Here is a 27,606-nt window from a genome sequence, read left to right on the forward strand (position 1 = left end):
TTATCTCACCTTATATCCCACTACGTCTCACCAAATGTTATCTCACCTTATATCCCACTACGTCTCACCAAATGTTATTTCACCTTATATCCCACTACGTCTCACCAAATGTTATCTCACCTTATATCCCACTACGTCTCACCAAATGTTATCTCACCTTATATCCCACTATGTCTCACCAAATGTTATCTCACCTTATATCCCACTACTTCTCACCAAATGTTATCTCACCTTATATCCCACTACGTCTCACCAAATGTTATCTCACCTTATATCCCACTACGTCTCACCAAATGTTATCTCACCTTATATCCCACTATGTCTCACCAAATGTTATCTCACCTTATATCCCACTACGTCTCACCAAATGTTATTTCACCTTATATCCCACTACGTCTCACCAAATGTTATCTCACCTTATATCCCACTACGTCTCACCAAATGTTATCTCACCTTATATCCCACTACGTCTCATCAAATGTTATCTCACCTTATATCCCACTATGTCTCACCAAATGTTATCTCACCTTATATCCCACTATGTCTCACCAAATGTTATCTAACCCTATATCCCACTACGTCTCACCAAATGTTATTTCACCTTATATCCCACTACGTCTCATCAAATATTATCTCACCTTATATCCCACTATGTCTCACCAAATGTTATCTCACCCTATATCCCACTACGTCTCACCAAATGTTATCTCACCTTATATCCCACTACATCTCACCAAATGTTATTTCACCTTATATCCCACTACGTCTCATCAAATGTTATCTCACCTTATATCCCACTACGTCTCACCAAAGGTTATCTCATCTTATATCCCACCACGTCTCACCAAAAGTTATCTCACCTAATATCCCACTACGTCTCACCAAATGTTATCTCACCTTATATCCCACTGCATCTCACCAAATGTTATCTCACCTTATATCCCACTGCATCTCACCAAATGTTATCTCACCTTATATCCCACTGCGTCTCACCAAATGTTATCTCACCTTATATCCCACTACGTCTCACCAAAGGTTATCTCACCTTATATCCCACTGCATCTCACCAAATGTTATCTCACCTTATATCCCACTACGTCTCACCAAAGGTTATCTCACCTTATATCCCACTACGTCTCACCAAAGATTATCTCACCTTATATCCCACTACGTCTCACCAAAGGTTATCTCACCTTATATCCCACTACGTCTCACCAAAGGTTATCTCACCTTATATCCCACTACGTCTCACCAAAGGTTATCTCATCTTATATCCCACTACGTTTTATCAAATGTTATCTCACCTTATGTCCCACTACGTCTCACCAAATGTTATCTCACCTTATATCCCACTACGTCTCACCAAATGTTATCTCACCTTATATCCCACTACGTCCCACCAAAGGTTACCTCACCTTATGTTTAAATCTCATCTCATAACACGTCTGACATCTCATCTCATCTAATCGTACAATCAAATCCCATCTCCTGTAATGATGAGTCATGGACTATAAAATGAATAAAACATGACATCTCACCAAATGTCATCTCATCTCATCTCACTTCATCTTCAAAATGTCACCTCATCTCAGCTCTCACCTCGCCAAGTCTCATTTGCATCATGTCAGCACATTCCATTCACTCTCATCACAATTCATCTCCTCACCCCCCATCTCATGACAGGACATTCTCATCTCATTGTCTGTGTAACATCTCACCTTATATCTCCACACAGCTCATCTAACCATAATCCCATGTCATCATATCCCATTCACCCCAAAACCATCCTCTCACTACATCTCAACGAATGTAATCTCATTTTATCATCACATACATAATGTGTACACCGTCTCACCTTATCATATCGCATCTCATTTAATCACATGTATCATCTTACTTTATCATATCTCAAGTCTCCTTTTGACATCTCATCACACCTCATTATATTTACCTCATCAAACCCTGTCACATTATCATTTCTCACCTGATCACGACACCAAACCTCATCCCCTAACACGTTCACCATTTCACCTCATCTTATCAAACTCACCTCATCATCTCCATGAATCTCATGTTGTCATGTGTTTATTTGATCACATCTCACCTCATCATAAATCCGTATCCTCACATCTCTTCATACCTCTCATCACATTGTCATATCCTCAAATATCATATCAAAATAGGACATGTATCTCACCTTATCACCAAAATCGTATCTAATAAAACAAGTAGCATCCCACCTCATTATATCTCATCTAACCATATCATCAAATCCCATCTCATGTAATCATATCTCGTTGAAACTAAAATCATCATCTCACCTTATTATCATATCTGATCGCGTACTACGATCTCACCTTATCGTCACGTCACATCTCACTTGATCATATAAACCCTGACCTCATCACATGTGTCACCCTATTTTATCATATCTCACCACATCAAGTCTCAATTTCATCATATCTCACCACATTTGATGACATCTCATCACATTTCAGTGCATATTGACCTCATTATCTGCAAACCCTGTCACCACATGATCATTTCTCATCTGATCATATCATCAAACCTCATCCCCTAATACGTTCACCATCTCACCTCACCTCATCATGTTTCTCAGAAGAGTGTCACACATGTAATCTCATCAAAGCCACCCTCATGGCTTCTCATGCCATGACGTCTCATGGCACATATGAGCATGACTTTAGTGGCATGAAAGGATACTTGTGATCAAAGTTGTACCAGAGGCGGAAAAGCCAGGCACTTTCCTGTTTGGTGGTTCTTCGCTCGGAACCTTCGCCGATGCTCACCTGGGGGCGAGACGGCGAATATGAATGACATCATGAGAGTAAAAATTCAAGTTGCGTGACATTACACTCACAGAGTTGTCTTGGTCCGAGTCCACTCCCACTCTGGAGAAGAAACAAAAGAAGTAAAACATACTTTATGGACTAAAGTATTCCGACACTTGGCTAGAAAATATTCATTATTACTGCAGATAAGTCACTTTCTACTCCTCTGGGAAGACTTTTAAAGAGGCTCTATCCTACATTTAGAACTTTACAGACATAAACACACACATACAAACATATATATATATATATATATATATATATATATATATATATATATATATATATATATATATATATATATATATATATATATATACACATATACATATATACACATATACATATATATAAACATATGTATACACATATACATATGTATGCATATATATAACCATATTTATCTATATATATACATATGTATATATGCATATGTACAGTATGTATGTATATACTGTATATATATATATATATATATATATATATATATATATATATATATATATATATATATATATATATACACTACCGTTCAAAAGTTTGGGGTCACCCAAACAATTTTGTGGAATAGCCTTCATTTCTAAGAACAAGAATAGACTGTCGAGTTTCAGATGAAAGTTCTCTTTTTCTGGCCATTTTGAGCGTTTAATTGACCCCACAAATGTGATGCTCCAGAAACTCAATCTGCTCAAAGGAAGGTCAGTTTTGTAGCTTCTGTAACGAGCTAAAGTGTTTTCAGATGTGTGAACATGATTGCACAAGGGTTTTCTAATCATCAATTAGCCTTCTGAGCCAATGAGCAAACACATTGTACCATTAGAACACTGGAAAGATAGTTGCTGGAAATGGGCCTCTATACATATATGTAGATATTGCACCAAAAACCAGACATTTGCAGCTAGAATAGTCATTTACCACATTAGCAATGTATAGAGTGTAATTCTTTAAAGTTAAGACTAGTTTAAAGTTATCTTCATTGAAAAATAAGGACATTTCAATGTGACCCCAAACTTTTGAACGGTAGTGTATATATATATATATGTATATTAGAGATGTCCGATAATATCGGCCTGCCGATATTATCGGCCGATATATGCGTTAAAATGTAATATCGGAAATTATCGGTATTGTTTTTTTTATTATCGGTATCGTTTTTTTGGGGTTTTTTTTTCAATTAAATCCACATAAAAAACACAAGATACACTTACAATTAGTGCACCAAGCCAAAAAACCTCCCTCCCCCATTTACACTCATTCACACAAAAGGGTTGTTTCTTTCTGTTATTAATATTCTGCTTCCTACATTATATATCAATATATATCAATACAGTCTGCAAGGGATACAGTCCGTAAGCACACATGATTGTGCGTGCTGCTGCTCCACTAATAGTACTAACCTTTAACAGTTAATTTTACTCATTTTCATTCATTACTAGTTTCTATGTAACTGTTTTTATAATGTTGTACTTTCTTTTTTATTCAAGAAAATGTTTTTAATTTATTTATCTTATTTTACTAATTTTTTTTAAAAAGTACCTTATCTTCACCATACCTGGTTGTCCAAATTAGGCATAATAATGTGTTAATTCCACGACTGCATATATCGGTTGATATCGGTATCGGTAATTAAAGAGTTGGACAATATCGAAATATCGGATATCGGCAAAAAGCCATTAGCGGACATCCCTAATATATATATATATATACTTAAATTAAAGATGCAGAAATAATTGATTTGTATTTCAATCGTAGCTCCTGGATCTTAATCGCAAGCGAAACGTGAGGTGGCCAAAGAGTCTCACTTCCAGTGTGTATATATACATACATATATACAGTCTATATATACACATGTATACATAGTGTATATATGCATACATATATTATACACAAACGCATATATATATATATACACACACATGCACACACACACATACATACATATACACAAATATATATATATTACTACTACTCAGTGGCCTAGTGGTTAGAGTGTCCGCCCTGAGATGGGTAGGTTGTGAGTTCAAACCCCGGCCGAGTCATACCAAAGACTATAAAAATGGGAGCCATTACCTCCCTGCTTGGCACTCAGCATCAAGAGTTGAAATTGGGGGTTAAATCACCAAAAATGACTCCCGGGCACGGCACCGCTGCTGCTCACTGCTCCCCTCACCTCCCAGGGAGTGAACAAGGGGATGGGTCAAATGCAGAGGACACATTTCACCACACCTAGTGTGTGTGTGTGACAATCATTGCTACTTTAACTTTATATACTGTATATATATATATAAATACATATATATATGTATATTTATATATACATATAAAGACACACACACATATGTATATATTTATATACATATACACATATATAAGTGAGTTTAATAAAAAAAAAAAAAAATTAAATATATGTTAAAAATGTGTACTATTGTTGCCAATTATATTAAATTAACCCAGTTTTCATTTCCATGCCACTCCTAAATGGAAATCTCGTGAAAGTCTCGTTCCCAAGAAATCCACGAGATGCTCAAATCGACCTCCTCCTCCCATATAAGGTCGTCCTTGTTATGATTGGCCAGTGGTCCAGTGTCCGCTCCACCAAGGGAGCTTCATGCTAAGCTAACTACAATGCCGCGCTAAGATCCCACATTTTCGACAACCCCGTGAAATGAGGAGGATAGGAAAGCTTAAATACAACTTCGGAGTGTCTGTGTGGGATTGTTCTGCCATCCATAACAGGCAGAGTCAAGTCAAAGGTTACTGAGTGCTACCGTATGCGCTGGCACGACAACATCTGGGTGGTGCCGCCGCCACAGAACCAGACGGTGAAGAAGACCACCAGCAGCGTGGTGGAGAACATCATCTGCCTCGCGTACGTCGCCGTGTCTCGGATGGACAGGGCAAAGGTCATGGCGCCTCGCAGTCCTGCCGAGTAAACGGGAAGGCAAAAATCACTACAAGACCAAAGCAATGAATCCCATTTAGAAGCTTTTCCTACACCTCACTTTTTATAGGCTTACGTTTTCTAACAACATTTTTGCAGGGGTTTTCTTATGCTGCCTCAGACGGACAAACATTGTGCATAACAGACCGGTCTGTAGGGATGCAACAATCCAGCCATTAAATACATCAATCAATCAATCAATGTTTATTTGTATAGCCCTAAATCACAAGTGTCTCAAAGGGCTGCACAAGCCACAGCGACATCCTGGGCTCAGATCCCACATGCGGTATTATTATGGTGTGTGGATACGACCACAAAATGGCACCTTTTAGGAGACATTATCTGGCGTTTTGTTTGGCAATATTATGCAAAACCAACTTTTCTTAACTATTGGTACCTGCTGATGTCTATTTGGGATCTGCATAAGTCTTGAAAATTAGTACGCGTCGGCTACCGTATTTTTCAAACTATAGGGCGAACTTAAAATCCTTTCATTTTCTCAAAAAGTGTGCCTTATAACCCGGTGCGCCTAATGTACCGAATAATTCTGGTGGTGCTTACCGACCTCAAAGCTATTTTATTTGGTACATGGTGTAATGATAAGTGGGGCCAGTAGATGGCAGTCACACATAAGAGATACGTGTGAACTGCAGGTTGAAGCCTGTTCAATAAATGACGCTTGCAAGTACCCGTAAGCAAGCCACACCAAAACTCTGACGTTTCATTGGGAATGTAGAACATTACGAACGCGCACACAAATCTGTCAAAATGTTTTAGTTCGACTTTGAATGCGGAGCATTACGGCTACCATAGTCAGACGTACTGTGCTTCAACATACAAGTATTATTGTGGTGTGTGGATACGACCACAAAATGGCACCTATTAGGAGACATTATCTGGCGTTTTGTTTGGCAATATTATGCAAAACCAACTTTTCTTAACTATTGGCACCTGCTGATGTGTATTTGGGATCTGCATAAGTCTTGAAAATTAGTACGTGTCGGCTACCGTATTTTTCAAACTATAAGGCGAACTTAAAATCCTTTCATTTTCTCAAAAAGTGTGCCTTATAACCCGGTGCGCCTAATGTACCGAATAATTCTGGTGGTGCTTACCGACCTCAAAGCTATTTTATTTGGTACATGGTGTAATGATAAGTGGGGCCAGTATATGGCAGTCACACATAAGAGATACGTGTGAACTGCAGGTTGAAGCCTGCTCAATAAATGACGCTTGCAAGTACCCGTAAGCAAGCCACACCAAAACTTTGACATTTCATTGGGAATATAGAACATCACGCACGACGCACACAAATCTGTCAAAATGTTTTAGTTCGACTTTGAACGCGGAGCATTACGGCTACCATAATCAGACGTACTGTGCTTCAACATACAAGTATTATTGTGGTGTGTGGATACGACCACAAAATGGCACCTATTAGGAGACTTTATCTCGCGTTTTGTTTGGCAATATTATGCAAAACCAACTTTTCTTAACTATTGGTACCTGCTGATGTGTATTTGGGATCTGCATAAGTCCTGAAATTTAGTACGCGTCGGCTACCGTATTTTTCAAACTATAAGGCGCACTTAAAATCCTTTCATTTTCTCAAAAAGTGTGCCTTATAACCCGGTGCGCCTAATGTACCGAATAATTCTGGTGGTGCTTACCGACCTCAAAGCTATTTTATTTGGTACATGGTGTAATGATAAGTGGGGCCAGTAGATGGCAGTCACACATAAGAGATACGTGTGAACTGCAGGTTGAAGCCTGCTCAATAAATGACGCTTGCAAGTACCCGTAAGCAAGCCACACCAAAACTTTGACGTTTCATTGGGAATGTAGAACATTACGCACGGCGCACACAAATCTGTCAAAATGTTTTAGTTCGACTTTGAACGCGGAGCATTACGGCTACCATAGTCAGACGTACTGTGCTTCAACATACAAGTATTATTGTGGTGTGTGGATACGACCACAAAATGGCACCTATTAGGAGACTTTATCTCGCGTTTTGTTTGGCAATATTATGCAAAACCAACTTTTCTTAACTATTGGTACCTGCTGATGTGTATTTGGGATCTGCATAAGTCTTGAAAATTAGTACGCGTCGGCTACCGTATTTTTCAAACTATAAGGCGAACTTAAAATCCTTTCATTTTCTCAAAAAGTGTGCCTTATAACCCGGTGCGCCTAATGTACCGAATAATTCTGGTGGTGCTTACCGACCTCAAAGCTATTTTATTTGGTACATGGTTTAATGATAAGTGGGGCCAGTAGATGGCAGTCACACATAAGAGATACGTGTGAACTGCAGGTTGAAGCCTGCTCAATAAATGATGCTTGCAAGTACCCGTAAGCAAGCCACACCAAAACTTTGACGTTTCATTGGGAATGTAGAACATCACGCATGGCGCACACAAATCTGTCAAAATGTTTTAGTTCGACTTTGAATGCGGAGCATTACGGCTACAATAGTCAGACGTACTGTGCTTCAACATACAAGTATTATTGTGGTGTGTGGATACGACCACAAAATGGCACCTTTTAGGAGACATTATCTGGCGTTTTGTTTGGCAATATTATGCAAAACCAACTTTTCTTAACTATTGGTACCTGCTGATGTGTATTTGGGATCTGCATAAGTCTTGAAATTTAGTACGTGTCGGCTACCGTATTTTTCAAACTATAAGGCGAACTTAAAATCCTTTCATTTTCTCAAAAAGTGTGCCTTATAACCCGGTGCGCCTAATGTACCGAATAATTCTGGTGGTGCTTACCGACCTCAAAGCTATTTTATTTGGTACATGGTGTAATGATAAGTGGGGCCAGTAGATGGCAGTCACACATAAGAGATACGTGTGAACTGCAGGTTGAAGCTTGTTCAATAAATGACGCTTGCAAGTACCCGTAAGCAAGCCACACCAAAACTTTGACGTTTCATTGGGAATATAGAACATTACGCACGGCGCACACAAATCTGTCAAAATGTTTTAGTTCGACTTTGAACGCGGAGCATTACGGCTACCATAGTCAGACGTACTGTGCTTCAACATACAAGTATTATTGTGGTGTGTGGATACGACCACAAAATGGCACCTATTAGGAGACATTATCTGCCGTTTTGTTTGGCAATATTATGCAAAACCAACTTTTCTTAACTATTGGTACCTGCTGATGTGTATTTAGGATCTGCATAAGTCCTGAAATTTAGTACGTGTCGGCTACCGTATTTTTCAAACTATAAGGCGCACTTAAAATCCTTTCATTTTCTCAAAAAGTGTGCCTTATAACCCGGTGCGCCTAATGTACCGAATAATTCTGGTGGTGCTTACCGACCTCAAAGCTATTTTATTTGGTACATGGTGTAATGATAAGTGGGGCCAGTAGATGGCAGTCACACATAAGAGATACGTGTGAACTGCAGGTTGAAGCCTGCTCAATAAATGACACTTGCAAGTACCCGTAAGCAAGCCACACCAAAACTTTGACGTTTCATTGGGAATGTAGAACATTACGCACGGCGCACACAAATCTGTCAAAATGTTTTAGTTCGACTTTGAACGCGGAGCATTACGGCTACCATAGTCAGACGTACTGTGCTTCAACATACAAGTATTATTATGGTGTGTATAAGGACCACAAAATGGCACCTATTAGGAGACTTTATCTCGCGTTTTGTTTGGCAATATTATGCAAAATCAACTTTTCTTACCTATTGGTACCTGCTGATGTGTATTTGGGATCTGCATAAGTCCCGAAAACTAGCACGCGTCCGCCATTGTAGTCGATAATCTCCTTGTTCTCTATCCTCTTGTTATGGGGCATTCATCCTCCATTGTTGCCATTTCTTATATAAAGTTCTAACTTATATCTGTCAGTAGACTCGCTATGGAAGTGCTAAAAACTACCGCTACAACAGCCGAAGTGGAGGCACAAGACCGCCAATCCTGAAGAGACTGTCAGAAAGCAACTTGAAGATGGTGTGTAAAACATCATCTATGCAACATTTTGACCAAAGAACCACCATTACACAAATACATCAATTAGACGGGAAAAAAGCCTCGTTTTGTATTTTGTTGCTTCTATGATTGGTTTAATGGAACTACTTTACTAGAGCATTCAGGAGTGGTGTTGGTGATGTGGCCGGTGTGTTTATGTGTAAGAGGGGCAGAAACAGCTAAATGCCAAAAACAAAGACAAAGGGGAAAGAGAGCAAATGGCACAAAGAAGACGAGAGAAGCTTTTAAAGGTTTCGTGGACATTTAAAACTCAGAAAGAAGGACATTGTGGTCAAATGTTTGCATAGTCAAACGAAGCTGAGATTTCACCACAACACGACATCAATGATGCAGAATATGAGCAGAAAACATCCTGCATATTTGAGAGCAGCAGACAAACACAAACAAAGTCAAAGTATATTTTGGTAACTAATGCCATCTTTTATGTTGCAGAAGGAATGTGAGGACATGTTAGCATCTACAGTTTGTATGCTAATGCTAACGAGTTGTTTGTCTGAAAATCAAACACCACTCTTCCATTCAATACCTTTTTTTAAAATGTGTATGTGTTGAACATATTGTAATTCAATGTCTCGTACTTTATCAAAGAGTATTTTTTGTTTAGTTTGGTTATACACTACCGTTCAAAAGTTTGGGGTCACCCAAACAATTTTGTGGAATAGCCTTCATTTCTAAGAACAAGAATAGACTGTCGAGTTTCAGATGAAAGTTCTCTTTTTCTGGCCATTTTGAGCGTTTAATTGACCCCACAAATGTGATGCTCCAGAAACTCAATCTGCTCAAAGGAAGGTCAGTTGTGTAGCTTCTGTAACGAGCTAAACTGTTTTCAGATGTGTGAACATGATTGCACAAGGCTTTTCTAATCATCAATTAGCCTTCTGAGCCAATGAGCAAACACATTGTACCATTAGAACACTGGAGTGATAGTTGCTGGAAATGGGCCTCTATACACCTATGTAGATATTGCACCAAAAAGCAGACATTTGCAGCTAGAATAGTCATTTACCACATTAGCAATGTAGAGAGTGTATTTCTTTAAAGTTAAGACTAGTTTAAAGTTATCTTCATTGAAAAGTACAGTGCTTTTCCTTCAAAAATAAGGACATTTCAATGTGACCCCAAACTTTTGAACGGTAGTGTATATTTGTTATCTATTACCTGCTTTTAGGCTACACAAGTTTAGGTTTGTTGTATTTTTTTTTTATGTAAGTAAAGGATGCTGCCCTGGTAAAAGTGAAATTTTAATGTTATGTGTATTTATAAGAAGAAATAATAATCCTCAGAAAAATCTTTGTTTATTTCAACTATCATCCCTACTAACTGTGTAAATAATAGCCTATGTATGTATACATACATTAGTTATTATTTTTATTTTAAATCTTCTCAAAACAGCCTGCCCTACACGTTACCCTCCGCCCCTCCCCCTCGCGTCGCTGCTGCTCAGCCTGCACAGATTTTCTTTAACTTTATGTGTTGAGATAATGGGGACGTGTGTTTGTTTTCATGTGGCTTGAGTCAACATTAGCCGTTAGCTTGGAGAATGAATGGAGAACGGATGCCAATTGGCATGAAACATATCCCCGCGACGGGGGGAGAATCACTCGCGGCATTGGGGCAAGCAGAGCAGAGAGCGAGAGCGTTGTCGTTCACTGAGTGATTCATGTCGTTAATCCGCGGTGAACGAATCGTTCGCTCAGTCCCTCCCCCCCGCCCTCTCATTGGCTGCGTCGTTCGCCGACGTCGAGGGTTCAGTGAGTCACAGAATGCGCCAGTTCCACTCATACCGGCATGGTCGCGGCGGAGCTCAACTGAACTGAGAAAGGAACGAATCAGTTCATGAAGTGATTCGGTTCAGTACGTTCACTCAAAAGATTCGTTCTTTCGAACGACACAACACTACTTTGAAGGTCTGTCTGACAGACCAAAACAAACAAAGCGTGCATTAACAGATGGATAAAAATTAGTAGCGAGTAGCGAGCTGAATGTAGATAAAAGTAGCGGAGTAAAAGTAGCGTTTCTTCTCTATAAATATACTCAAGTAAAAGTAAAAGTATGTTGCATTAAAACTACTCTTAGAAGTACAATTCATCCCAAAAGTTACTCAAGTAGATGTAATGGAGTAAATGTAGTGCGTTACTACCCACCTCTGTTGAAGACTTACGGTCATTATAAAACATGAGTGCACATCATAATGGCAGCTACACATTACATCTTGAACATCTAAAAAAATGATTTGGGAATGTCCGTCGGGCCAGATTGAAAACCTTAAAGGCCTACTGAAAGCCACTACTACCGACCACGCAGTCTGATAGTTTATATATCAATGATGAAATCTTAACATTATAACACATGCCAATACGGCCGGGTTAACTTATAAAGTGACATTTTAAATTTGCCGCTAAACTTCCGGTTCGAAACGCCTCTGAGGATGACGTATGCGCGTGACGTAGACCGGGGAACACGGGTATGCCTTCCACATTGAAGCCAATACAAAAAAAGCTCTGTTTTCATTTCATAATTCCACAGTATTCTGGACATCTGTGTTCGTGAATCTGTTTCAATCATGTTCATTGCATTATGGAGAAGGAAGCTGAGCAAGCAAAGAAGAAAGTTGTCGGTGCGAAATGGAAGTATTTTTCGAACGAAGTCAGCAACAACAGTACACAGCCGGCGCTTCTTTGTTTACATTCCCGAAAGATGCAGTCAAGATGGAAGAACTCGGATAACAGAGACTCTAACCAGGAGGACTTTTGACTTCGATACACAGACGCCTGTAGAGAACTGGGACAACACAGACTCTTACCAGGATTACTTTGCTTTGGATGACAAAGACGCAGACGTGCTACTGTGAGCATGCAGCTTTGGCTTCTAAACATTTGATCGCTTGACCGTATGTGCGCAACTTTTTTTTGCGTATGTACGTAACTTTTTAAAAATATATAAGCTTTATGAACCTTGGGTTAGGTGAACGGTCTTTTGGGCTGAGTGATTGTGTGTGTTGATCAGGTGTTTGAATTGTATTGGCGTGTTCTATGGAGCTAGGAGCTAGCATAGGAGCTAGGAGTTAGCATAACAAAGACGTAGGTGTTTTTATGCAGGATTAATTTGTGGCATATTAAATATAAGCCTGGTTGTGTTGTGGCTAATAGAGTATATATATGTCTTGTGTTTATTTACTGTTGTAGTCATTCCCAGCTGAATATCAGGTCCCACCCGCCTCTCACAGCATCTTCCCTATCTGAATAGCTTCAACTCCCCACTAGTCCTTCACTTGCACTTTACTCATCCACAAATCTTTCATCCTCGCTCAAATTAATGGGGAAATTGTCGCTTTCTCGGTCCAAATCTCTCTCACTTCATGCGGCCATCATTGTAAACAATAGGGAACTTTGCGTATATGTTCAACTGACTACGTCACGCTACTTCCGGTAGGGGCAAGCCTTTTTTATCAGATACCAAAAGTTGCAATCTTTATCATCGTTGTTCTATACTAAATCCTTTCAGCAAAAATATGGCAATATTGCGAAATGATCAAGTATGACACATAGAATAGATCTGCTATCCCCGTTTAAATAAAAAAAATTAATTTCAGTAGGCCTTTAACGGGCCGCATGTGGCCCCCGGGCCTTAATTTGCCCAGGTCTGATCTTGACTGACCTGCAAACATCATCATGTGCTGGAAGTTGGATCTGATCTTGTTGCGTCGGCCCAGATTGAGGAGGAAGGACAGGGGGTAGATGTTGGCCGCCCTCCCCAGGAACACTGCCACCTGGTTGGGATAGAGGGTAAGGACAACAGCGGGCCAGAGGATGCTGAGCTAACCAGTTCTTGGTAAATTGTCCCAAAGGATACAAAAGCCCCGACGATGAACATGGGGTTGAAGACGTGGCTCTGGAAGGTGAACAGGGCCAGACCCATGTAGGAGAAAATGAAGTTCTCCGCCAGGAAGTTCAGCAACTCAAACAGCTGCAAGGCAAGACAAGGCTTTCAAAATAAAAGCAACTGACATTCTTGACAGATTGGCTAATACATTTTTTTTTTTTTTAAATTGTCATCGTTCTGGTCTGACCTGTTTGGTCCTGTCCTGGGACTCGGGCGACAGATTGTTGAAGGTGTAGTGGGCCTGGGTGATTCCACAGAACAACACTGCAACCACGCCTGATGCAAAGCAGCCAGGGGGCGACCATTAATTGTAACAAGACTATTGACAGATGGTTAGACTAGGTCAGGGGTCAACAACCCGCGGCTCCGGAGCCGCATTCGGCTCCTTGACCACTCTGATGCGGCTCAGCTACATACATGCTGACCCCCCCGATTTTCCCAGGAGATTTATGGATCTCAGTGTCCCTCATAGATTACTCCCAGGGAAAAAATAATCCTATTTACACTCTAATTACTAAATAAAGGGCGTGCCCTAATTGCATTGCAGTAATTGTCCTCTATAGCATTTACATACAGCGTGCCAGTCCAGCCACATGTTGCATGTTGTTATTACTTGCACACACAGGAGACAGCAAAGCATACTTAGTCATCAGCCACACAGCTTACACTGACGGTAGCCGTATCAAACAACTTTAACATTGTTACGTTACAAATATGCGCCACACTGTGAACCCACACCAAAAAAGAATGAAAAACACATTTCTGGAGAACATCCCACCGTAACACAACATAAACACAACACAACCATTACCCAGAATCCCATGCAGCCCTAACTCTTCCGGTCTACATTATACACCCCCGCTACCACCAAATCCCCCCACACATCAACCACCCCCCCCCCCCCCTCTCCGTGCGTTGGTTGAGCGGAAGAGTTAGGGCTGTATGGGATTCTGGGTATTGGTACCGTCAGTGTAAGATGTGTGGCTGCTGAGTTAGTACGCCTTGCTGTCACTTACGTGAACAAGCTGAAATTGCATTCTACATGTGGTTGAGCAGGTACACTGTTAGGGCAGACTGTAGAGGGCGCCAAATGCAGTGTCATCACGCTCTGATATTCAGGAGTCTCCCGGGAAAAATGAGAGGGTTGGCAAGTATGACGCTATCAAGCGCCATTCATTCAAAACTCGCGGGCTGCACTAACATCAAATTTCCACATTAAAGTGCGTGCCGGTGCGTGTGTCGGAGACCCCTAGTTAACATAGCACAAAGCGTTTAAGCTTCGTATGCGGTGTTTTTCATTTTAAATTTTAAATTTTTTTTGTGGCTCCCATTACTTTCTTTAATTTGTGAAACTTGCCAAAATGGCTCTTTGAGTGGTAAAGGTTGCCGACCCCTGGACTAGGTGCATGTGTGTGTGTGTGTGTGCGCAGGTTACCTGTGAAGCCACAAGCCTCAGCCAAAAGGAAGGTGCTCCATGACATGAGGAAGAACAAGGCCGTCTCCAGCAGCTGGAAATCTCTTAGCTTGGTGAACTTTGTCACGTGCAGGCGCTTGTCAAGGTGCTCAACAAGAAAAGCAGAGTTTTTCTGCCACTAAAAGACCATTGATGTACCTCGGTTTTCGTAGGCCCCGCTTTTTGACCAAGAGTTTGCCCCCGTTTTTGTATGCCATCTCGGTTTAGTTTCCTCTGCCTGTGTATCATTCCGTGGAATTAACTGCTTTTTTATTAGAGATGTACGATATAATCGTTGGCCAATAATTACCCACTGATAATTTGTGTTGTCATGATGCTGTTGTGTACGGACAAAAAGCATCATGGCGCTGATGCGGGCTTTCTACAGCATGTCAGAAGAAGACATTTCACTCTGCAGAAATTAAACGGGGAGGGTTAAAGACGAGTTTTAGCACAATAACACCTGATAAGTCACCTTAAAATGTATGGAAGCAGCACAACGCTGCCCAGACCTAGTGTTAATGGCGGCGACCTCAGCAAACGTTAAGCCACAAGACTGACGAAAAAGTGTTTAGGAGGCAACGGTTGGAAAAAAAAGAAGTTAGGGCGACTTGACAAAATGAAAACATTTATATTTAACCTGATGGTTTAACTGGAGGAACTTTCTCATGCGCTCCGAAATCGTTATTGAAATGAAAAGAAAACACTAAATGTTTGCGTGTACTAAAACCATACTTGCCAACCTTGAGACCTCCAATATCGGGAGGTGGGGGGGTTAGGGTGGGGGAGGGGGGGGGGGGGGGGGCTTGTTTGGGGTTGGGGGGCGTGGTTGGGGGCGTGGTTATTTACAGCTAGAATTCACCAACTCGAGTATTTCATATATATATATATATATATATATATATATATATATATATATATATATATATATATATATATATATATATATATATATGAATGTGAGTGTGAATGTTGTCTGTCTATCTGTGTTGGCCCTGCGATGAGGTGGCGACTTGTCCGGGGTGTACCCCGCCTTCCGCCCGAATGCAGCTGAGTTAGGCTCCAGCACCCCCACGACCCCGAATGGGACAAGCGGTAGAAAATGGATGGATATATATATATATATATATATTTATTTTATTTACATAAAAGAAATACTTGAATTTCAGTGCTCCGGTGGCTAACCATTAGATGGCAGTATTGTCCTGTTTAACTTCTCCGTTCATGAATGAGTATATAATTTCGGCCACCGTGTTCAATGGAGAAGTCTGTTCTACATATTTACAGGCAACATACACCTTCCCCTTCGAACTGTCCTGGATGAACTGACATTCTCGTTCCCATTCGTTTGAATTCGTTAGGCAAGCTGTTTATATTGCGTGAGAACAGGCTGTCCCCACTCAGTCTCAGGTCCGCATTGAGCTGGAGGGGGCGTGGCCTCCAGCTCCGGCTGAATACCGGGAGTTTGTCGGGAGAAAATCTCTGCCGGGGGGTTGTCGGGAGAGGCGCTGGATTCTCCCGCTAAAAACGGGAGGGCTGGCAAGTATGACTAAAACAGGTGCAAAATAGCAGAATAAGACGTGCAAGCCATTTTGTGTCTCTGTCTTCATTAATATGCAAAATATTCATGCAAAACGTCCACGATACCAGGAGAAGATGCACATGTGATTATTTAGCACGTGCAGTGTGATTTATCAACACTCATCAGCGTTTTGGGAGCACTATTTAGTGTGTTATTTAGCAGGTGTCAGAAGGACGTGCACACCGACAGTTCCACACATCCGTGCTCACGCTGCACAGACCACAATCCTACCTGTGTGTCCACATTGTGGAGGCTCGGAAATTAAAAATATTAGACATATCGTCTATTCAGCAATTTCCTTTTATAATTTTATAGCTGGGAGACTTAAAGGCCTACTGAAATGAATTTTTTTTATTTAAACGGGGATAGCAGATCTATTCTATGTGTCATACTTGATCATTTCGCGATATTGCCATATTTTTGCTGAAAGGATTTAGTAGAGAACAACGACGATAAAGATTGCAACTTTTGGTATCTGATAAAAAAAAGGCTTGCCCCTACCGGAAGTAGCGTGACGTAGTCAGTTGAACATATACGCAAAGTTCCCTATTGTTTACAATGATGGCCGCATGAAGTGAGAGAGATTCGGACCGAGAAAGCGACAATTTCCCCATTTATTTGAGAGAGGATGAAAGATTTGTGGATGAGTAAAGTGCAAGTGAAGGACTAGTGGGGAGTTGAAGCTATTCAGATAGGGAAGATGCTGTGAGAGGCGGGGGTGACCTGATATTCAGCTGGGAATGACTACAACAGTAAATAAACACAAGACATATATATACTCTATTAGCCACAACACAACCAGGCTTATATTTAATATGCCACAAATTAATCCTGCATAAAAACACCTGCGTGTTTGTTATGCTAGCTCCTAGCTCCTCTGCTAGCTCCTAGCTCCATAGAACACGCCAATACAATTCAAACACCTGATCAACACACACAATCACTCAGCCCAAAAGACCGTTCACCTAACCCAAGGTTCATAAAGCTTATATATTTTTAAAAAGTTACGTACGTGACGCGCACATACGGTCAAGCTATCAAATGTTTAGCAGCCAAGGCTGCATACTCACGGTACCTGATATTCAGCTGGGAATGACTACAACAGTAAATAAACACAAGACATATATATACTCTATTAGCCACAACACAACCAGGCTTATATTTAATATGCCACAAATTAATCCTGCATAAAAACACCTGCGTGTTTGTTATGCTAGCTCCTAGCTCCTATGCTAGCTCCTAGCTCCATAGAACACGCCAATCCAATTCAAACACCTGATCAACACACACAATCACTCAGCCCAAAAGACCGTTCACCTAACCCAAGGTTCATAAAGCTTATATATTTTAAAAAAGTTACGTACATACGCAAAAAAAAGTTGCGCACATACGGTCAAGCGATCAAATGTTTAGAAGCCAAAGCTGCATACTCACAGTAGCACGTCTGCGTCTTTGTCATCCAAATCAAAGTAATCCTGGTAAGAGTCTGTGTTGTCCCAGTTCTCTACAGGCGTCTGTGTATCGAAGTCAAAAGTCCTCCTGGTTAGAGTCTCTGTTATCCGAGTTCTTCCATCTTGACTGCATCTTTCGGGAATGTAAACAAAGAAGCGCCGGCTGTGTACTGCTGTGGCTGACTACGTTCGAAAAATACGTCCATTTCGCACCGACAACTTTCTTCTTTGCTTGCTCAGCTTCCTTCTCCATAATGCAATGAACATGATTGCAACAGATTCACGAACACAGATGTCCAGAATACTGTGGAATTATGAAATGAAAACAGAGCTTTTTCGTATTAGCTTCAATGTGGAAGGCATACCCGTGTTCCCCGGTCTACGTCACGCGCATACGTCATCCTCAGAGGCGTTTCGAACCGGAAGTTTAGCGGCAAATTTAAAATGTCACTTTATAAGTTAACCCGGCCGTATTGGCATGTGTTATAATGTTAAGATTTCATCATTGATATATAAACTATCAGACTGCGTGGTCGGTAGTAGTGGCTTTCAGTAGGCCTTTAAAATGTATGGAAGCAGTACAACGCTGCCCAGACCTAGTGTTAATGGCGGCGACCTCAGCAAACGTTAAGCCACAAGACTGACGAAAAAGTGTTTAGGAGGCAACGGTTGGAAAAAAAAGAAGTTAGGGCAACTTGACAAAATGAAAACATTTATATTTAACTCGATGGTTTAACTGGAGGAACTTTCTCATGCACTCCGAAATCGTTATTGAAATGAAAAGAAAACACTAAATGTTTGCGTGTACTAAAACCATACTTGCCAACCTTGAGACCTCCAATATCGGGAGGTGGGGGGGGGCTTAGTCGGGGTTGGGGGGCGTGGTTATTTACAGCTACAATTCACCAACTCGAGTATTTCATATATATATATTTATTTTTTTTATTTACATAAAAGAAATACTTGAATTTCAGTGCTCCGGTGGCTAACCATTAGATGGCAGTATTGTCCTGTTTAACTTCTCCGTTCATGAATGAGTATATCATTTCGGCCACCGTGTTCAATGGAGAAGTCTGTTCTACATATTTACAGGCAACATACACCTTCCCCTTCGAACTGTCCTGGATGAACTGACATTCTCGTTCCCATTCGTTTGAATTTGTTAGGCAAGCTGTTTATATTGCGTGAGAACAGGCTGTCCCCACTCAGTCTCAGGTCCGCATTGAGCTGGAGGGGGCGTGGCCTCCAGCTCCGGCTGAATACCGGGAGTTTGTCGGGAGAAAATCTCTGCCGGGAGATTGTCGGGAGAGGCGCTGAATACGGGAAAAACGGGAGGGTTGGCAAGTATGACTAAAACAGGTGCAAAATAGCAGAATAAGACGTGCAAGCCATTTTGTGTCTCTGTCTTCATTAATATGCAAAATATTCATGCAAAACGTCCACAATACCAGGAGAAGATGTGATTATTTAGCACGTGCAGTGTGATTTATCAACACTCATCAGCGTTTTGGGAGCACTATTTAGTGTGTTATTTAGCAGGTGTCAGAAGGACGTGCACACCGACAGTTCCACACATCCGTGCTCGCGCTGCACAGACCACAATCCTACCTGTGTGTCCACATTGTGGAGGCTCAGAAATTAAAAATATTAGACATGTCGTCTATTCAGCAATTTCCTTTTATAATTTTATAGCTGGGAGACTTAAGGGTCTGATTAAAATCATTTCAAGTCTGCTGGCATATTTTTTATGTCATTCCGTCTTTTTGTACAGGCAATATATTATCATCATGTATCTCCAACATGAAAAGACGTCTTTCGTTGTGTATTTGTCTTGTCTGAGTCGATCCAAACGCACAAATGCGCTGGTGATGCAATCCCCATCCTGGTGCACAGAATGAAGTGTTAGTGTGCGTATGTTTGTGTTGTCCAGATCGGTGTTTTTCCACCTTTTTTGAGCCAAGGCACATTTTTTGTGTTGAGAAAATGCGGAGGCACACCACCAGCAGAAATCATTAAAAAAACGAAACTCAGTTGACAGTAAAAAGTCGTTGTTGGATATGACTTTAAAGCATAACCAAGCATGCATCACTATAGCTCTTGTCTCAAAGTAAGTGTACTGTCACCACCTGTCACATCACACCCTGACTTAGTTGGAGTTGTTTGCCGTTTTCCTGTGTGTAGTGTTTTACTTCTTGTCTTGCGCTCCTATTTTGGTGGCTTTTTCTCTTTTTTTGGTATTTTCCTGTAGCAGTTTCATGTCTTCCTTTGAGTGATATTTCCCGCATCTACTTTGTTTTAGCAATCAAGAATATTTCAGTTGTTTTTAATCCTTCTTTGTGGGGACATTGTTGATTGTCATGTCATGTTCGGATGTACATTGTCTTTGCTCCACAGTAAGTCTTTGCTGTCGTCCAGCATTCTGTTTTTGTTTACTTTGTTCGTTTCATTTTTAGTTTCGCTCTGCATAGCCTTCCCTAAGCTTCAATGCCTTTTCTGAGGGGCACTCACCTTTTGTTTATTTTTGGTTTAAGCATTAGACACATTTTTACCTGCACACTGCCTCCCGCTGTTTCCCACATCAACAAAGCAATTAGCTACCGGCTGCCACCTACTGATATGGAAGAGTATTACACGGTTACTCTGCCGAGCTCTAGACAGCACCGACACTCAACAACAACACATCATTTGCAGACTATAATTACTGCTTTGCAAATAATATTTTTAACCCAAATAGGTGAAATGAGATCATCTCCCACGGCACACCAGACTGTATCACGGCACACTAGTGTAACACTGGTCTAGATTGTGATTCAGAAAAGGTGTTGCGGATGATAGATGGTTCAACACATGGCACACAGGTAGAGCATGATAGCATGAATGTATGCACGAAAAACACTTCATTTAAATAAGACGGTCTGCACCACTTTTCAATTGCACACGCAGTATTAGTAGATCACACGTAACACGCCCACTAATAGTACACGCTATTTCATTTCTTGCACACGCTGTCTAGCGCGTGGTGTTTGGATCTTAGTAAATCATGCCTACGTTTTGTCATTTAGGAAAATAGCGCCTTCATTTTTCATCTCAGTTATTTCCTTGCTAATATGGTGGAGGGGTCATAGTGGTAAATACAATGAAACACATTCATTCAAGGATATGAGCGCCGTGACGAATCCGGTGGCCACGCCCAGAGCGAAGGAGCCGCTGAAAATGCCGAGGAACATCCCAAAGGACTTGAGCAAGGCCATGACCTCGAAAGTGTGGCTGTTGTCGCCTTGTGGCTGGTACGCCACGATGGACCTGACACCGCAAAGAAATCACCATAAGAGACAAACTGCACGTTTATATACAAACCCCGTTTCCATATGAGTTGGGAAATTGTGTTAGATGTAAATATAAACGGAATACAATGATTTGCAAGTCATTTTCAAGCCATATTCAGTTGAATATGCTACAAAGACAACATATTTGATGTTCAAACTGACAAACTTTTTTTTTTTGCAAATAATCATTAACTTTAGAATTTGATGGCAGCAACACGTGCCAAAGAAGTTGGGAAAGGTGGCAATAAATACTGATAAAGTTGAGGAATGCTCATCAAACACTTATTTGGAACATCCCACAGGTGTGCAGGCTAATTGGGAACAGGTGGGTGCCATGATTGGGTATAAAAAGAGCTTCCCAAAAAATGCTCAGTCTTTCACAAGAAAGGATGGGGCGAGGTACACCACGTTGTCCACAACTGCGTGAGCAAATAGTCAAACAGTTTAAGAACAACGTTTCTCAAAGTGCAATTGCAAGAAATTTAGGGATTTCAACATCTACGCTCCATAATATCATCAAAAGGTTCAGAGAATCTGGAGAAATCACTGCACGTAAGCAGCATGGCCGGAAACCAACATTGAATGACCGTGACCTTCCATCCCTCAGACGGCACTGTATCAAAAACCGACATTAATCTCTAAAGCAGGGGTCACCAACGTGGTGCCCGCGGGCACCAGGTAGCCCGTAAGGACCAGATGAGTAGCCCGCTGGCCTGTTCTAAAAATAGCTCAAATAGCAGCACTTACCAGTGAGCTGCCTCTATTTTTTAAATTGGATTTATTTACTAGCAAGCTGGTCTCGCTTTGCTCGACAATTTTTAATTCTAAGAGAGACAAAACTCAAATAGAATTGGAAAATCCAAGAAAATATTTTAAAGACTTGGTCTTCACTTGTTTAAATGAATTCATAATTTTTTTTACTTTGCTTCTTACAACTTTCAGAAAGACATATTTAGAGAAAAAATACAACCTTAAAAATGATTTTAGGATTTTTAAACACATATACCTTTTTACCTTTTAAATTCCTTCCTCTTCTTTCCTGACAATTTAAATAAATGTTCAAGTAAATTAATTTTTTTCATTGTAAAGAATAATAAATAAATTTTAATTTAATTCTTCATTTTAGCTTCTGTTTTTTCGACGAAGAATATTTGTGAAATATTTCTTCAAACTTATTATGATTAAAATTCAAAACAATTCTGGCAAATCTAGAAAATCTGTAGAATCAAATTTAAATGTTATTTCAAAGTCTTTTGAATTTCTTTTAAAAATTTTGTTCTGGAAAATCTAGAAGAAATAATGATTTGTCTTTGTTAGAAATATAGCTTGGTCCATCCATCCATCCATTTTCTACCGCTTATTCCCTTTGGGATCGCGGGGGCGCTGGAGCCTATCTCAGCTACAATCGGGTGGAAGGCGGGGTACACCCTGGACAAGTTGCCACCTCATCGCTTGGTCCAATTTGTTATATATTCTAACAAAGTGTAGATTGGATTTTAACCTATTTAAAACATGTCATCAAAATTCTAAAATTAATCTTAATCAGGAAAAATTACTAATGATGTTCCATAAATTCTTTTTTTAATTTTTTCAAAAAGATTTGAATTAGCTAGTTTTTCTCTTCTTTTTTTCGGTTGAATTTTGAATTTTAAAGAGTCGAAATTGAAGATAAACTATGTTTCAAAATTTAATAGTCTTTTTTCGTGTGTTTTCTCCTCTTTTAAACCGTTCAATTAAGTGTAAATATCATTAATAACATAGAGTTAAAGGTAAATTGAGCAAATTGGTTATTTCTGGCAATTTATTTAAGTGTGTATCAAACTGGTAGCCCTTCGCATTAATCAGTACCCAAGAAGTAGCTCTTGTTTTCAAAAAGGTTGGTGACCCCTGCTCTAAAGGATATCACCACATGGGCTCAGGAACACTTCAGAAAACCACTGTCACTAAATACAGTTGGTCGCTACATCTGTAAGTGCAAGTTAAAGCTCCACTATGCAAAGCCAAAGCCATTTATCAACAACACCCAGAAACGCCGCCGGCTTCTCTGGGCCCGAGATCATCTAAGATGGACTCATGCAAAGTGGAAAAGTGTTCTGTGGTCTGACGAGTCCACATTTCAAATTGTTTTTGGAAATATTCGACATCGTGTCATCCGGACCAAAGGGGAAGCGAGCCATCCAGACTGTTATCGACGCAAAGTGTAAAAGGCAGCATGTGTGATGGTATGGGGGTGTATTAGTGGCCAAGACATGGGTAACTTACACATCTGTGAGGGCACCATTAATGCTGAAAGGTACATACAGGTTTTGGAACAACATATGTTGCCATCTAAGCGCCGTCTTTTTCATGGACGCCCCTGCTTATTTCAGCAAGACAATGCCAAGCCACATTCAGCATGTGTTACAACAGCGTGGCTTCGTAAAAAAAGAGTGCGGGTACTTTCCTGGCCCGCCTGCAGTCCAGACCTGTCTCCCGTCGAAAACGTGTGGCGCATTATGAAGCGTAAAATACCACAACGGAGACCCCCGGACTGTTGAACGACTGAAGCTCTACATAAAACAAGAATGGGAAAGAATTCCACTTTCAAAGCTTCAACAATTAGTTTTCTCAGTTCCCAAACGTTTACTGAGTGTTGTTAAAAGAAAAGGCCATGTAACACAGTGGTCAACATGCCCTTTCCCAACTACTTTGGCACGTGTTGCAGCCATGAAATTCTAAGTTCATTATTATTTGCAAAAAAAAAATAAAGAGTATGAGTTTGAACATCAAATATGTTGTCTTTGTAGTGCATTCAACTGAATATGGCTTGAAAAGGATTTGCAAATCATTGTATTCCGTTTATATTTACATCCAACACAATTTCCCAACTCATATGGAAACGGGGTTTGTAATATGTTGCTTTTCCTTGTTCACTATTGTCCTGTGCAAGGTTGAAATAGAGTTATTAGGAACACAAGATTTCAACAGGGGTGAAGTCATGTAGTCCTTGTTAGTGTCGTGGGTAAAAGAGCATCAAGGTTGCATGACAAACAAACCAAATCCCATCCCAGCAGGAACCAATCACTTGTCCTCCAACTTATCTGGAGCGGCACAACAGAAATAATACTCAGCCTTTCTTTGCAGACCCTGCAGTGTTCCTGAGTAGAACTTTGCAAGACAGGACTCACGCAGGACACACTTCTTTAACAGCCTCGCGCTATTTCTGTCTCATTTATAACCGCCTCAAATGAGCAGAACGACCGCCGATTGGTCCCAAAAACACTCCACCACCACCACCACCACCACCGTCTACTTAGTGCACCCGTTCACTGCGTCGCTCTGAGACTCTTGGCAGGGATTAGAGCCTCCACAGTGCTCCATGTTAGAATGAATACTTCTGTGGAAATAATAAGAGAATCCCACTTAAAGCACGGATTGAATGCATTATTATTATTATTATTATTATCGGTATTACAGGGCGGTGTCAGCTCTGTGGGTGTGGAGCAAATGATCATTATTGTAATAACCACTTCTCCTTTTCTATTTGTGTGTAATATTTGTATATCCTAAAAAGGGGTTTATGAATGGAATATGAATATGTTGCAAACATTAGTAAAAAAGTATTGTGCTCACTATTTGGCAAGCTATAGCCACACTTTAGGAATGGCAGAAGACAGCATTATTCTATAGATAACATTTGGAACACAACGGTGGACATTGCATAATTGGCCGTCACGCTATTACAAAAGCCAAAAGCAGTGAAGTTGTCACGTTGTGTAAATGGTAAATAAAAAGAGAATACAACAAATCCTTTTCAACTTATATTCAATTGAATAGACTGCAAAGACAAGATATTTCATGTTCACACTGAGAAACTTTCTTATTTTTTGGCAAATAATCATGAACTTAGAATTTAATGGCAAACACACATTGCAAAAAAGGCATTTTTACCAGTGTGTTACATGGCCTTTCCTTTGAACAACACTCAGTAAAGGTTTGGGAACTGAGGAGACACATTTTTGAAGTGCAATTATTTCCCATTCTTGCGTAATGTACAGCTTAAGTTGTTCAACAGTCTCCCTTCTCATATTTTAGCCTTCACACATTTTCAATGTCTGGACTACAGGCAGGCCAGTCTAGTACCAGCACTCTTTTACTATGAAGCCACGTGTTACATTGTCTGGCTGAAATAAGCAGGGGCGTCCATGATAACGTTGCTTGGATGGAAACATATGTTGTATGTACCTTTCAGCATTAATGGTGCCTTCACAGATGTGTAAGTTACCCATGTCTTGGCCACTAATACACCCCCATACCATCACACATGCTGCCTTTTACACTTTCACCCTAGAACAGTCCGGATGGTTCTTTTCCTCTTTGGTCCGAAAGACACGACGTCCACAGTTTCCAAAAACAATTTGAAATGTGGACTCGTCAGACCACAGAACACTTTTCCACTTTGCATCAGTCCATCTTAGATGAGCTCGGGCCCAGCGAAGCGTTTCTGGGTGTTGTTGATAAATGGCTTTGCATAGTAGAGTTTTAACTTGCACTTACAGATATAGCGACCAACTGTAGTTACTGACAGTGGTTTTCTGAAGTGTTCCTGAGCCCATGTGGTGATATCCTTTACACACTGATGTGGCTTTTATGATGCAGTACCGCCTGAGGGATCCAAGGTGTGTAATATCATGGCTTACGTGCAGTGATTTCTCCACATTCTCCGAACCTTTTGATGATATTACGGAGCGTAGATGGTGAAATCCCTAAATTCCTTGTTGAGAAATGTTGTTCTTAAACAATTTGCTCAGGCATTTGTTGACAAAGTGGTGACCCTCGCCCCGTCCTTGTTTGTGAACGACTGAGCATTTCATGGAATTTACTTTTATACCCAATCATGGCACCCACCTGTTCCCAATTAGCCTGTTCACCTGTGGGATGTTCCAAATAAGTCTTTGATGAGCATTCCTCAACTTTATCACTCTTTTTTGCCACTTGTGCCAGCTTTTTTGAAACATGTTGCAGGCATCAAATTCCAAATGAGCTAATATTTGCAAAAAATAAAGTTTTTTCAGTGTGAACATGAAATATCTTGTCTTTGCAGTCTATTCAATTGAATATAAATTGAAAAGGATTTGTTGTATTCTCTTTTTATTTACCGTTTACACAACGTGACAACTTCACTGCTTTTGAGGTTTGTACAAAAAGTGAGTAAAAAAAAGATTAAAAGAAAAACAATAGGTTTATAAATCCAAACTTTCTTCTGTCGCTTCTTGTTGTTATTTTAAAGTGAGCAGATTTTGAGCAGTTATGTGTAGTGCAAAAATGCTCAGAGACTCCAGCTTCCGACTTTAAAATTCAGAGTATACAAACTCAGTGTAAAAAAATTAAGTGCTGCAAATTTTAGGGTAAAAAAACTTTAAGCTAAAAAAATTCAGTTCACAACAATTTGCTGCTCTTAAAAGCAAGACTCATTTGCCGTAAATGAAGACTGAAGCGCTCGACTCTGTCACAGAAGCAGCCAATGAGGTGTCAAGTTTGAAGTCATGTGACAGTTTTTTTTAAAACAGCATTAAAAAAGCAGTTAACTGGGCATAATACAACATATATATGATAACATTTCAATGCGGCTCGCTGGATATTTTCAAACTATAGAAATGATTGCAATGGTTAAACTCTGCACTTTTGATTGACATACGGGTTACTACGGTAACCATAGGAAGCTCTGCTTTATGCAGACCAGGCACAGTGTGGGAGAGTGGGCGGGGCTTGTTTCCACAGCAACAAGCCTGATACGCGAGTGTTAGACGGAGGCGGATTTCTACAACAAAATTCTGCAAACAGATATTAAATCGAATATGTGCATGTTTTCTTTCCCTTTGCATTTATGTTTCGCCGTGTTTGTTGCTCTTCCTCGATTATAAAATATGTCGACAAAGGAGGTGGTCTGGGAAGTAGAGGAACAACGTTCATATATTGTAAATATTCAGTGTTTTATGGTTCATAGTTAACATTGTAAACCCCACATTCTGTATTTGTATGTACCTTCTGAGTACGGTTCTCTTATGTATTTTAAAATGTATGTCTTAATGTATTATTTTTGAAACTGCTCTGTGAC

At 40.3% G+C, this 27,606-nt stretch overlaps 1 protein-coding gene across 3 annotated transcripts in view; it reads right to left on the reverse strand.

The window, feature by feature from the left end:
* LOC133648164 (sodium/hydrogen exchanger 6-like) overlaps positions 1-27,606 on the reverse strand; it is a 52,753-nt gene that overhangs the window by 12,101 nt on the left and 13,046 nt on the right. For all 3 annotated transcript variants that reach the window (XR_009825826.1, XR_009825825.1, XM_062043965.1), the window contains exons 7-14: positions 21,345-21,486; positions 15,133-15,238; positions 13,885-13,973; positions 13,668-13,781; positions 13,473-13,584; positions 5,621-5,774; positions 2,882-2,912; positions 2,725-2,810 (exon numbers count right to left, since the gene is read on the reverse strand). Coding sequence is in view for 1 of the 3 variants with exons in the window: in XM_062043965.1 (XP_061899949.1) it covers positions 2,725-2,810; positions 2,882-2,912; positions 5,621-5,774; positions 13,473-13,584; positions 13,668-13,781; positions 13,885-13,973; positions 15,133-15,238; positions 21,345-21,486 (834 nt within the window). In the remaining 2 variants the exon portion in view is untranslated. The remainder of the gene's footprint in view (positions 1-2,724; positions 2,811-2,881; positions 2,913-5,620; positions 5,775-13,472; positions 13,585-13,667; positions 13,782-13,884; positions 13,974-15,132; positions 15,239-21,344; positions 21,487-27,606) is intronic.

The sequence above is a fragment of the Entelurus aequoreus genome, linkage group LG04 (genome assembly GCF_033978785.1).
Source record: "Entelurus aequoreus isolate RoL-2023_Sb linkage group LG04, RoL_Eaeq_v1.1, whole genome shotgun sequence".
NCBI classification, from domain to species: domain Eukaryota; kingdom Metazoa; phylum Chordata; class Actinopteri; order Syngnathiformes; family Syngnathidae; genus Entelurus; species Entelurus aequoreus.